The sequence below is a fragment of the Diabrotica virgifera genome, chromosome 4 (assembly GCF_917563875.1).
Source record: "Diabrotica virgifera virgifera chromosome 4, PGI_DIABVI_V3a".
Lineage (NCBI taxonomy): Eukaryota > Metazoa > Arthropoda > Insecta > Coleoptera > Chrysomelidae > Diabrotica > Diabrotica virgifera.
Window position 1 is genome coordinate 119,142,798 of NC_065446.1, and position 14,084 is coordinate 119,156,881.

The following is a 14,084-nucleotide window of genomic DNA, read 5'->3' on the forward strand; positions in this document are numbered from 1 at the left end:
CTTTCGTAAATTCCGGAAATTTATGCTTAACCTCTGAGTGGAACTTTCCTCCTATGGACGTCGATTATAATTTCAGTGATTTTTTGAATAAGCTTGTCTGTATCTTCAATAAAGCATTTCCTTTAATCACAATTAAGCCAAAACATCGCAAACCCTGGACTATCAAAGATGTCCGCATATCAGCCAAAAATATGCGTTCACTACTATACATCAAGAAATTTACTACCAACGTCTCTGTTACTGAATATTTCACCAAGTACAGGGCAATCTATTTAAAACTTATAAAATCAGCTAAAAAATTGTACTATCAAAATCGTCGGAGAAGCTCTAAAAGTGTTGCAAAAGAAACTTGGTCCATAATAAACGATCTTCGAAATAAAACTCACACAGCTCAAACATTTTCCCTTCCAGACCCAGAAAATCTAAATGAATACTTTGTTAATATAACAGTAAAGTATAACAGTAAAGAGTAAAAATATAACATCAACTATTGTGTCACAACAAGATCCCATTTCCTATCACCCTAATTCAGGAAAGGTCTCGAATTCATTCTTTATAAGACCGGTTGATAAATCTAAACTGATCCAAACAATCAACATCAAGTATCAAAAGCAAATCTTCCTGTAGTACCGATCCATAAAATTTTTTTAAATCTCCCAGACAATGTGTTGGGAGTCCTCATCTCTCTAATTAATGATTCTTTTGAGAAAGGTAAATTTCCAGAGTGCCTAAAGACGGCCATAATTATTCCTCTTCATAAGGGTGGTGAAAAATCTAATGCCTGCAATTATAGACCTATTGCGTTACTACCGGTACTCTCCAAAATTATTAAGAAACTCATAAAAGCCCGACTTATGTCCTTTCTGGTTGATAACAACATTTTATCACAAAATCAGTTCGGCTTTTTAAATAATAAATGTACCACCGATGCCATGTTTTCTGTACTACATGAGGTTTATCAAGCATTAAACAATAATCTGCACACTGCCACTGTTTTTTGTTCTGTAAATCCCGACATTTTGATTAAAAAAACTAGATTTCTATGGAACTCGAGGTATTTCTTTGAACTGGTTTCAATCTTACCTGGATAATAGGAAACAACTGATTAGAGCAAATGATACAGACTCTAGTCTCAAAAATGTTGTATGTGGGGTACCACAAGGTTCAGTATTAGGTCCTCTCCTTTTCCTGATTAATGATATCACTAGTTTAAAAATCGATGGAAAAGTTTTTCTTTTTGCTGATGATACCAGTATCACTTGGAGCAACTCAAATATCGCAACTCTTCATACTACTATAACTTCTGATCTACTCACAATAAAATCCTGGTCCGATTAGGGTCGATTCTCACTATACCTTCCGTTTACTTTCCATATCCGTGGCATTCCGTTTCCACAAAATATTATTAAATACAAATCATATAGTATATGCTCACTTTCCGTTACGTTTACCTACCATTCCCGAAGCTTTGCGTTCAATATCGGCCACGTATTTTTCGGCGACGTCTCGAATACCCTATGGATAGTGTGAATATTGCTATTACCTCGCGGTTCAGTCATGTATTTTTTTCTACGACAAAGTGTGACTTGTCGGGTACAGTATGGATTGGGGGAATACATAGCGGTTATGGATAGAGGGAATACATGTTGAGAAAAATTTGGACAAAAAAAATTTATAGAACTTGTACGACATGACTTTTTAATTTTGAAAATAAAAAATACAGTGATAATACATTTAAAGACGGCAATATTTTGGCCGGCTGTTGCCAAGGAATTAAAATATTTTCTTTCTTTATAAGCAATTCCGCTGGTTCATCGGCGGATTGATAACCTCTACGGAATATTGTCACTCCATCTTTTGCTTGGTCGGCCGATACTTCTATCGATTGGTGAGTTATTTCTTGCTATTTTGACCACACGTGTCTCTCTATTCTCCTATGTGGTTGTTCCATTCTTTTTTCTTCTATTTAGTGTTCATTCGTTTATACATCCTGAAATATATAGTCCTGAACATTTCAGGGACTACTTTCTTCGCTTTCCGGTGACACAATTATAATATGTCTGCTTGTTCCAACTGCGTCGCTTCACTAGAAACAAAGTTAGAGAACTATAGGTCCTTCCAAGTTGTGCGTTACCTTTTTTGCTTTCCGGTGACACAATTATAATATATCTGCTTGTTCCAACTCCGTTGCTTCACCAGAAGCGAAGTTAGAAAACTATAGGGTCTTCCAAGTTGTGCGTTACCTTTTTCGCTTTCTGGTGACCCATTTATAATATATCTGCTTGTTCCAACTCCGTTGCTTCACCACAAGCGAAGTTAGAAAACTATAGGCTCTTCCAAGTTGTGCGTTACCTTTTTCTCTTCCCGGTGACACAATTATAATATATCTGATTGTTCAAACTCCGTTGCTTCACCACAAGCGAAGTTAGAAAACTATAGGCTCCTCCAAGTTGTGCGTTACCTTTTTCGCTTTCTGGTGACCCAATTATAATATATCTGCTTGTTCCAACTCCGTTGCTTCACCACAAGCGAAGTTAGAAAACTATAGGCTCCTCCAAGTTGTCCGTTACCTTTTTCGCTTTCTGGTGACCCAATTATAATATATCTGCTTGTTACAACTGCGTTGCTTCACCAGAAACGAAGGTAGAAATCTATAGGTTCTTCCAAGTTGTGCGTTACCTTTTTCGCTTTCCGGTGACACAATAATAATTATTATAATATATTATCTGCACATTCCAACTGCGTTGCTTCACCAGAAACAAAGTTAAATTTTTAATTTATGAATGTTTTTTATATTGATAACGATTTCCGAAGTGAAAGTCGAAACGTCAAGTAAACTTGATTTCAAACTCGAATTGTGGCTTATGCCCAAATAAAATAGTAAATCTTATTTTGTATTTCTCACGCAGCGGCGCGCCGGTAAGACAAAAAATGTGAAATGACCTTTTTTTACATTGGTCCGCATGTATATTTTACATTTCTATTATTAAATTTTCTTCAGACCACATCATCAAGCCGGAAAAAACACGTGTATTCGAGTCAAAAATTTAGGGTAAAATGTTACCAAACCGGTACAAAATGTGTGGAATATTAAATGGGGAAAGTAAACGCGACGTCTAGTGAGAATGGTGGTTAAATTAATGGGAGGTGTATGGAACGGGTATGGGAAGTAAACGGAACGTATAGTGACAATAGAATTTTAATGGGAGGTGTATGGAATGGTTATGGAAAGTAAACGGGAGGTATAGTGAGAATCGACCCTTTACTCTCTTTTAACGTAGATAAAACAGTAGCATTATCATATAAAGGAACTCTTCAACCCTTACCTCTTCATAACAGCCATATCAGTATCGGTGATTCTGTTAAGTTTTTTGGTATTTTTTTAGATAGCAACCTTAAATGGTCCCTTCATATCGATGTGTTAAGCAAAAAACTATCCTCAGCTTGCTTTGCAATAAGATCTGTTTCGAAGGAAATGAATTTTCCAAAATAACATTTTTCTTTGTTCGAGTCCCATCTTCGATATGGTCTTCCTTTTTGGGGTTCTGGTACAGCTGTCCAATCCGATGTTATCTTTAAATTACAAAAAAGAGCAATAAGATATCTGTTTGGCCTCAGAAGAACAACACATTGCAGAAGCTACTTCAAAGATCACAAGATTCTAACACTACCTTCTTTATATATTTTAGAAACTGTTTGCTTAAATGTCTTTCCAGCAAGACCTAGACATGACTATTCCACCAGAAATTCTACCTTTGACATCTATTTACCGATCCGTCCAGTGAGTTAGTAAAGAAATCTATATTATATTCTGCAAAAAAACTATACAACCATCTCCCTCTACAACTTAAATCTGCAACAACTTTCCCCAAGTTCCGTAAAATGACAAAAACTTATTTATCTGAAAGACCATATTATTCAATAGCAGAGTTTCTTAACCAATAACTAAGAAATTACAGTATTCTTATATATAAGTAGAACCTTAATCTATATTTGAGTGCATCAATTTTTTTAAATTTTGCAATAGATTGTTACTGTCTTTTTTTGTTTCACTCCATTATATTTTATTTATATTGACAATTTATATAATTTTAGTAAATTGTATTTATTATTGTTTTTATTTATGATTCTTGTAAGCTTTGTCTATAAAATTGTTAAATTTTTCATGACAATAAAGCATATTTCTATTCTATTATATTAACATGTAACATAACATAATTGTTTACATTTAAAGGGTTTTTACCCAAAACATTTTGGTGGCTCAGGCATGCTATGATGATGGATTTCTTAATATGAAAACGTTTTGTTTTAATGTGACCCTTATTTAGGGTATTTTAAAATATACCTTTTACAACAAATCTAGTACCTATTTTTTAAATATTATTTGTTACAAATGTGTTACATTTATTGAAAAATTACAACAGTGGCAAAATTATCATAAAACACTGGGGTGCCAAATTAACCGGACACCTTAAAAATGGATCATTTTTGATGTCTCAAATTTTCTGAACCTGTTGTCCGATTTAAGTGATTTTTTTAATATATTATAGCCTTATTCTTTAACAATATTGGTGTAATAGTATTGTTGCTAAACAGTTAAATTTTCATTGTATACCGGGTGTACCTATCAAACTGTATTTTTTTTCTCAAAGTTCGCATCACCCTGTGGAACATTCTGAATACAAAATCCAACTATATCCAACAAAATGTTGAGAAAACATGAGGCTATAGTTGGATTTTGAATTCAGTATTTTATAAATGCTAGAATGTTCCACAGGGTGATGCGAACTTTGAGAAAAAAAATACAGTTTGATTGGTACACCCGGTATACAATGAAAATTTAACTGTTTAGCAACAATACTATTACACCGATATTGTTAAAGAATAAGGCTATAATAAATTTAAAAAATCACTTAAATCGGACAACAGGTTCAGGAAATTTGAGACATCAAAATGACCCATTTTTAAGGTGTTCCGGTAATTTTGCACCCCAGTGTACTTATGCCATAAGTAACATTGAAATTTGGCAACAGTGGCAAAAATATTTAAATTTCAAAGTGCCTAAGGCATTTATTTCATATATGAGTTTAATATTGATTGTCTATTTTTTTTTGAAAATATTTTTATCACATCTAAGTAAAATAAGTAATGTTAATATTATGATCAAATACTTAATCAATCCTTTAAGAGGCAACAGTAGCGATCAACGGGTAGCAACAAACACGGTCCAAGATTGCGGCTGTAATTTTGAATATAATAAAGAATGGCGGTACAGAGCCCAATTTGAGAAATATATTAGTATGTGGAAATTACTCTGTAATTAAATACAATATTAAAAAACGAGCCTGCACCGCCATTAAGAAGAACAAAAAAATACACTTTCTTCAAATAAACTTTTTTAATCCAATGCCTAGATTTCGTGTCATTTTGGACCTACTAAAATTTTTTATTTCCAACAAGAAATCGAACATATTATAACTAATAACTAATTAGGCAACATAGAGAAATTGTCACTGTCATTTTGTCAAACCTGCGTCAGATTTTCTCTTATCTGTTCTGTTATCTTTATCGATATCTGTTCAGTGCAGTAGTGTATTATTTTAAGAATTCATTATTGTTGTTTCATAGGAAAGTAGTGTTTATTTATAGTTAATTTGTTATATTTTTGTGTAATAGAACTAAGTTGTTGGCCTATTTGAAAAAATAAATTATTGTTAATTGTGAGTTTTAGTTATATGTAGGTAGGTAAGTATATTTTACGTAAAATAAAACGAATTCTAATGCGCGAATATAAAGTTTTAGGAAGATTTTTTATTCTAAAAATATTATCAATAGTTTAAAAAAATGTAAAAGTTCTATTTAAAAAAAAAAGGTTGAAACTAGTTAGTGCTTTGGGAGCGTTCAAGTATTACGTAACGCAGGTTGGGAGGGGGGGGGGTCAAAAATTGCGTTACGAAATAGTTAAACGCCCATTACAGTGCGTTACGTAGGGGGAAAGGGGGTCAAAAATCTTCAAAAATCGCGTTACGTAATACTTGAACGCTCCCTTTTGACGCTCTATGAACTAAATAAAATAAGACAGCTCGTGTTTCGCTTCACAACGAAACGATTATTTATTATTATTATTTCATAAAAATACCTATGTTAACATACAATTTTCACCCATTTTGGTTTATTTTTATAAATATTTATTTACTAATAACAAAATTGCTGTCTATTACTTCCATTTAGCGCGCCTATGCTCTTAAAATTATATTCTTCCTAATATAGGCCATTATTATATCTATAAATAGGCCCTCTATTTAACAGGTCGACAGTGTTGCCAGATCTAATATTATGGTCTGATCAAATAAAGATGGCCACATTCTAGCCAAACAAGACTAGACTAAACTTGTAGTGTTGCAAGCTCTAGCATTCTATATTCACTCCTAGGTATTCCAACCTTGTATATAATTTATTTTTAAAGCGATAAATTTAAATTTTACGATGTCTCACCTTGGTAACTGCCAGATTGATGCAGCACTCCTACTCTGAACTCTGGTGCCCAATCATGAAAATGTTTTACCCATTGGTGTATAACTGTTGCTGGACATACTATTATAGATGGCCCCAATCCATTAAACCTATAATATTGATATATTTTTAAAAAATGAATAACCATTTTCAATTTCGTTGCAAAACGAAAATACAGCTGAACCATATTCCAGTCCAATCAGAGAGTGCTGCAAGCACCTCTACCGGTTTCGAAACTTATTAGTCTCTCATCAGGAGGCACATATGCTGCTCTCCCTGATCCAACCAAAACAAACCCCAGCGTGCAGTCCCGAATTGCAACGAACGAAATGGCATAGATGCCCTAGCGGCAACTGCTAGCAAAAGACTAAGTTTTCACTCTAATGGCATATAGCATATCCCACCAGAATGAAAACAATGGGAACCTTCTCTGGTTACACCTCCGAGGCTTCTACAATTTGCAAGCCATACGGATGCTGAGACTAAGGAAGATGAGGGAAATCTACAATTTACAATTCACGTCCCATCTGCTCAGCGCGGTAAAGTTCCAACGAGACTGGTTCCCTTCATACTCCACACAGAGTAAATGTAAATAAAAAATGAATAACCATTTTCAATTTCGTTGCAAAACGAAAATACAGCTGAACCATATTCCAGTCTAATCAGAGAGTGCTGCAAGCACCTCTACCGGTTTCGAAACTTATTAGTCTCTCATCAGGAGGCACATATGCTGCTCTCCCTGATCCAACCAGGAAGATGAGGGAAATCTACAATTTACAATTCACGTCCCATCCTGAGTCTCAGCATCCGTATGGCTTGCAAATTGTAGAAGCCTCGGAGGTGTAACCAGAGAAGGTTCCCATTGTTTTCATTCTGGTGGGATATGCTATATGCCATTAGAGTGAAAACTTAGTCTTTTGCTAGCAGTTGCCGCTAGGGCATCTATGCCATTTCGTTCGTTGCAATTCGGGACTGCACGCTGGGGTTTGTTTTGGTTGGATCAGGGAGAGCAGCATATGTGCCTCCTGATGAGAGACTAATAAGTTTCGAAACCGGTAGAGGTGCTTGCAGCACTCTCTGATTGGACTGGAATATGGTTCAGCTGTATTTTCGTTTTGCAACGAAATTGAAAATGGTTATTCATTTTTTATTTACATTTACTCTGTGTGGAGTATGAAGGGAACCAGTCTCGTTGGAACTTTACCGCGCTGAGCAGATGGGACGTGAATTGTAAATTGTAGATTTCCCTCATCTTCCTTAGTCTCAGCATCCGTATGGCTTGCAAATTGTAGAAGCCTCGGAGGTGTAACCAGAGAAGGTTCCCATTGTTTTCATTCTGGTGGGATATGCTATATGCCATTAGAGTGAAAACTTAGTCTTTTGCTAGCAGTTGCCGCTAGGGCATATATGCCATTTCGTTCGTTGCAATTCGGGACTGCACGCTGGGGTTTGTTTTGGTTGGATCAGGGAGAGCAGCATATGTGCCTCCTGATGAGAGACTAATAAGTTTCGAAACCGGTAGAGGTGCTTGCAGCACTCTCTGATTGGACTGGAATATGGTTCAGCTGTATTTTCGTTTTGCAACGAAATTGAAAATGGTTATTCATTTTTTATTTACATTTACTCTGTGTGGAGTATGAAGGGAACCAGTCTCGTTGGAACTTTACCGCGCTGAGCAGATGGGACGTGAATTGTAAATTGTAGATTTCCCTCATCTTCCTTAGTCTCAGCATCCGTGTGGCTTGCAAATTGTAGAAGCCTCGGAGGTGTAACCAGAGAAGGTTCCCATTGTTTTCATTCTGGTGGGATATGCTATATGCCATTAGAGTGAAAACTTAGTCTTTTGATATATTTTTGTTTAAATTATCACCGCATCATTAATCTTAGCCTAATCAAAATAGATAATAATAGAAGAATTAGCTCATCTGGAACAATCATTGAAGAGGAAAATAAATCTACAAAAATATTTATAACATGCATTATAGCTGGTTCAGAAACTACATTAAGAAAGGCAAATTATTGTTTTGTGCAATTGTACAAAATATGTATATCAATAAAATCAATATATAACCCTTACCTGCCGTGACAAGAACATATTCTGCTGTGTTCCAAAGACAACAAAAAAGCAATAATCTGTACAGTTTTTCCCAAACCCATTTCATCTCCTAATAAACCTCCTGTAGCCTTCTGATGTATTTTCCACAACCATTTTATAGAATCTTGCTGATATCTGTAAAATTTTAATGTCAATCAAAAATTAACAACTATGAATGACCACATTACTTGTATAGTTTATTCCAAACCTTCATTGGTACCTTTAAACCACCCTTAAAACAATAGTCTTCTTCCTCATTATCATCTACATCTTCTATCTCTATTCTCTCTGACATTTCGTCTTGTAGGCCTTTGTAATACTTATCTAGCCTCGACTTATAATTCTCCCAAACTGCATCATCTATAACTTTTTGTAAATTATTCTGAGTTCTTTTTCTTTTAGTTTTAGGTTTATTATGAATTACTAAGTTATTTGTAGGATCTGCTTGAGAATTATGGCCCTCTTCATAATCACTATCTAAAAGCAAAAAATGTATTAACACGGGAATCACAATATTTATCAGTGCCAGGGGTCATGGGGGACCTGTGTGGCCCACCCATGATGATATAGACGGATATAGAAGGATGATACAACAACTCAGCAAAATCTAATAACACAGAACCATAAATTTGAAACTGTATCCACCTTTAGCTACTTGGAAGTAACAATAGGCAAAACCGGGCAGGAGAGAACAGAGGAAAGAATTCTAAAAGGCAAAAAACCATATTTATGGAATGAGCAGAAAGCTTCTGAGAAGCAGGACTCTAAGTAAGAGAACAAAGATGAACCTATACTTTTTCTCAGAGGCTTCTTTCAGTGCATCACAGTTTTTCGAGTTCTTTCTAATGCATTAAGTTGGAAGTGATAGAAAAAAGGTACGTCTGTGATTATACTCATTTATAACATTTATTCTAGTTGTTGATAGATGGCGCTATAATAAAAAAATAATGTGTGTGTGTACTTGGTACGCACTTACGAAGTTACACTTCTATTATATGATTTCAACGAAATAAATATACTTAAGACAGTTTATTTGTATTTTATTTAAGGGTGATCCATTTCAAATCACTCAATTTTGGATCAAAAAAACTTTTGGATCTCCGATTTGTCTGGAAATTGGTATATAGCTATATATTGGTATATAGCTATAAAATGTTATTTTATCCGATTTTACGGTGATTTGGTGTTTATTTAAACAAATTTGCATTTTCTATCGTAAAGTATTAATGGAAAACATAATATTTTAATAGAAGGGACTCAAAAATGTCATTTATGGCATTATAACAAGTTATTTTAATTCAAAATAAGTTTTTGATCAAATTTTATAGTGTATAAAACGTTAAACTACAGTTTTTACATTTTCCTCCATTTCCAAAATACATCATAATCGATTTGGCTGAAAATTTGCCCACAGATAGCCAAAACATAGGACTTTAAGTGGTTAGAAGGATTTGAATTATATTACAATACCAAAAAAGTTACATGCAATATCATAGTCAAAAATATAGGGTCTACTTTAAGTACAATTAACACGGAAAATATCGACCTCACGACAAAAATTGTTAAAAAGAAATTGTAATAATTGTAAATACGATTTACTTGGAACAGTTTCAGTTCCTACCATTTTTGTCGAAAAGTTAAAAATGGCGGACATATTGAGCAAAACAGGTTCTCCTTTAAAATCAAGATGGCGGCTAACATAACGGAGGAATTCATTTGCAATTTTAAATTTAGGCTACTATTGACTACCCTAAAGATTGGAAAAATAAAATTTTGGGCAGCTCGGCATGCAAGATCAAATGATATCCCGACTGGGCTAATTTACTTTTGAGTCTGATATTATTGCATGTAACTTTTTTGGTATTGTCATATAATTCAAATCCTTCTAACTACTTACAAGACCTATGTTTTGGCTATCTGTGGGCAAATTTTCAGCCAAATCGATTATGATGTATTTTGGGAATGGAGGAAAATGTAAAAAACGTTATTTTAACGTTTTCTACACTATAAAATTTGATAAAATAGTTATTTATGAAACAGTTCGTGAAGTATGCTTTTTGCAAACGCACGCGATGTTTAGAGCACGAGCAAAAATCGCGTAAGTTCGCAAAAAGTACTTCACGCACAGTTTCATACAATATTTTATCTACGATAAACAAATAAAAAATCTGTAACTCTTCGTCACTGGAATTCATTTCTATTCTACAATTTTTAGAACTGTGACATTTAAAAATTCTAACTTCTTTTAAACCACAAAACTGTCAAAACTTTTGTCGTAATTTATTGCTGACAAAGTCATTACCATGACAACGCGAAAGTTAATGATATTTGATTATATGAAAGTGTGCCAAAAACAGTGCGAAAAAGTAAATCCCATTTAAAATACATTGTTACTTCACGCACACTTTAAATCCTTCACGCACTGCTATCTATAATGACAGTTTTCACAAATTAAAAACTTAGAAATAATATGAGATAGAGTAGATAAAACTTGTTTTGAATCAAAATAACTTGTTATAATGCCATATAATGACATTTTTGAGTCCCTTCTATTAAAATATTATGTTTCCTTTGATACTTTACGATAGAAAATGCAAATTTCTTTAAATAAACACCAAAATCACTGTAAAATAGCATAAAATAACATCTTAAGAAAAAAATAAGAAAATTTTTTTGACCTTAAATATCTCATTTTTACATCAGCAGGAGCTATACACCAAGTTTAGGAAAAATTGGAGATCCAAAAGTTTTTGCCAGAGTGATGTGACATGGAATGTACCTTAAATAATAAACTAATTTTATTACTTACTACTTTCCAAAAAATTTTATTAAAACAATACCAAGAATTAAAAAAGTAAAAAAAAAATACGGAACACCCGGGTTCGAACTCGGGATCTCTCGGTCCCCAGTCGAATGCTCAGCCACAGAGCTATACTCGCTATGCTTTTAAATGATTACAAGATTTGTAGGCCCTAGCGGCAAAGACCAAGTGAATATGAATATCTATAAAAATGTTTTTGTTACGATATACAGCGTTAAAAGTAGATGTTGCTCTATAGTTGTACATACTCTATGTAATGACAGTTTAGAAGTTGTAAGGTAATGTCAGAAAATTATAAAATATAATGTCAGTCAAGTTTCCCATTGTCCTGTAATTAAGAATAAATTTTTAATCGTTGATGGTCATTTAGTTAGCTAGTTAGCTCACCTAACTCATTTTATAACAGGTTACGGGCCCAATTCACGTGGACTGTAAACAGGTGAAAAAATATGGCAACCAGCAATAACAATTATAAAATTCAAGTCGATAAACTTGAGGGTCCTGAAGACTGGGCAAAATGGAAATGGCACGTTTCGATGTTATTACGAGCGTATGCACTTGAAGACATGGTGAACGGTACGTGTAAGTGTCCCGAGGTTGCTGGAAATTCAACTTCATTGGAAGTAGAGAAGCATCAACAATGGTTAAAAGACGATGCAAAAGCGGCAAGTTTGTTAGCAGGTACGCTAGGAAAAACTGTTGCCGAGCTGGTGTTGACATGTACGCATGCTAGTGAAATATGGGACAAATTACGTGCGCGATTTGAACGTAGCAGTACGCAACGGTTAAACATGTTAATTGAAGCCTTTTTTAGAGTCCAGCGTGATGAAAAAGAAGATATTAGCACACATGTTGCGAAGTTGCAGAAACTGTTTGTAGATTTGAATGATGAATTGCTGAAGCATGATGAAAATGTTTTATCCGAAAGAATATTAAATGGTCGGATCTTATCAACTTTGGGTAAGGACTTTGATAATTTCAAAGATTTGTGGGATACGATACCATCGAAGAATCAAACTTTGAATTTATTGATTGAGAAATTGTGTGCCATTGAATTACGTGACCAAAGTACCACAGAATCTTTTGCGTTTGTTGCACGCAATAGCCCGACAGAAAAATACAAACAGAGCCAAAGTACAGCTACTACAAAGTCAAAGAAAAATGTACATCGTGCAAAAGAAAAATTTTCTTGTCACAGATGCAATAAATTAGACCATTGGGCGAGAGAGTGTCCATTGAAAAAATCTGCTGAGAATTTAGGCGAGAATAAAAGTAATGATGCTCTTTTTTTTAAGTGCCGCATCTAACAATTGTGTTGAAGCTGGGAAATGGTATTGTGACAATGGAAAATCATATCACTACAGATAAGCAATATTTCTCATCTTATACAGAATTTGCTGAACCCGAAAAGATATCACTTGGTAAGAAGGGTATATGTATGCTAGCCCAAGGACAAGGAACGGAGAAAATTCAAACGCATCTGAATAATAAATGGAAAGATGCTGAATTGAAGAATGTTTTTTATGTTCCTGAAGCAAGCGCTCATTTGTTTTCTGTGAAAGCTGCTGCACAAAGAGGGTTCGTTACAGTACTCGACAAAAAAGGTGTAAATCTACATGATAAAAATACTCTTGAATCTGTAATGATTGGGTACTTCAGTAATGACCTGTATGCACTTCATATACGTGTTATGAAGCCGACCAATCCCATTCAAGCAAACTTAGTCGAGTCAACAGATATGTTACAAGTGTATCATGAAAGATTTGGTCATCAGCATAAGCAACACGTAAAGAAAGTATTGAAGAAACTGAATATAGACATTGATGGGTGCAAAGAAAGCTTTTGCGATGGATGTGCAATTGGAAAAATGCATAGATTGCCATTTAAAACTAGGATCAATCGGCCACAAGTCACTGGTGAGCAGATTCATGCAGATGTGAATGGACCCATGTCTATAGAATCACTGGGAAGAGCACGTTATTACGTATGTTTTAAAGATGACTTTAGTAAGTTTCGGAAAGTTTTCTTTATGAAACACAAAAGTAAGGTATGTACCTTCTTAGAAAAATTTTTAAATGAAGCAAACACAAATGGCCAAGTTGTAAAGCAACTGAGATGTGATGGAGGGAGAGAGTTTGACAATAGAAATGTATATGAACTTCTTGCGAGTAGAGGTATAGAGCATTGCATCACTCCACCCTAGACATCTCAGCAGAATGGTGTTGCTGAAAGGGAAAACCGTACCATTGTAGAGTGTGCTCGTTCCATGTTAAACCCATGCAAGTTGTCCAAAGAATTGTGGGCATAAGCATGCAATATTGCAGTGTATCTTCTGAATCGCACAGGAAAATCATCAATTGAGAATAAAAGTCCCTATGAATTGTGGTATGGAAACCCAGTTGGGAGTTTGAAACATTTAAGAATATTTGGCACTGAATGTTATGTTCACGTAAACAAAAATTTTCGCAGTAAATTTGATGACAAGGCGATACATGGTTATTTAGTTGGTTACGTGAATGACAGGGATGGTTTTAGAATATGGATTCCATCTGAAAGAAGAATCGTATCGAGCCACGACGTATGATTTAAACCTGAGGTTACATGCAATTTGCAAATTTTTGAAGATAAAGCCGAATCAGTGAACCAGAATCAATC

General features: G+C 34.5%; 1 protein-coding gene across 1 annotated transcript in view; it reads right to left on the reverse strand.

Annotated features, from left to right (window-relative positions):
* The window catches only part of LOC126883140 (DNA excision repair protein ERCC-6-like), a 75,596-nt gene that overhangs the window by 45,716 nt on the left and 15,796 nt on the right, over positions 1 to 14,084 (reverse strand). Inside the window, exons 3-5 of the mRNA XM_050648393.1 lie at positions 8,797 to 9,085; positions 8,591 to 8,743; positions 6,496 to 6,623 (exon numbers count right to left, since the gene is read on the reverse strand). Coding sequence (XP_050504350.1) covers positions 6,496 to 6,623; positions 8,591 to 8,743; positions 8,797 to 9,085 — 570 coding nt within the window. The remainder of the gene's footprint in view (positions 1 to 6,495; positions 6,624 to 8,590; positions 8,744 to 8,796; positions 9,086 to 14,084) is intronic.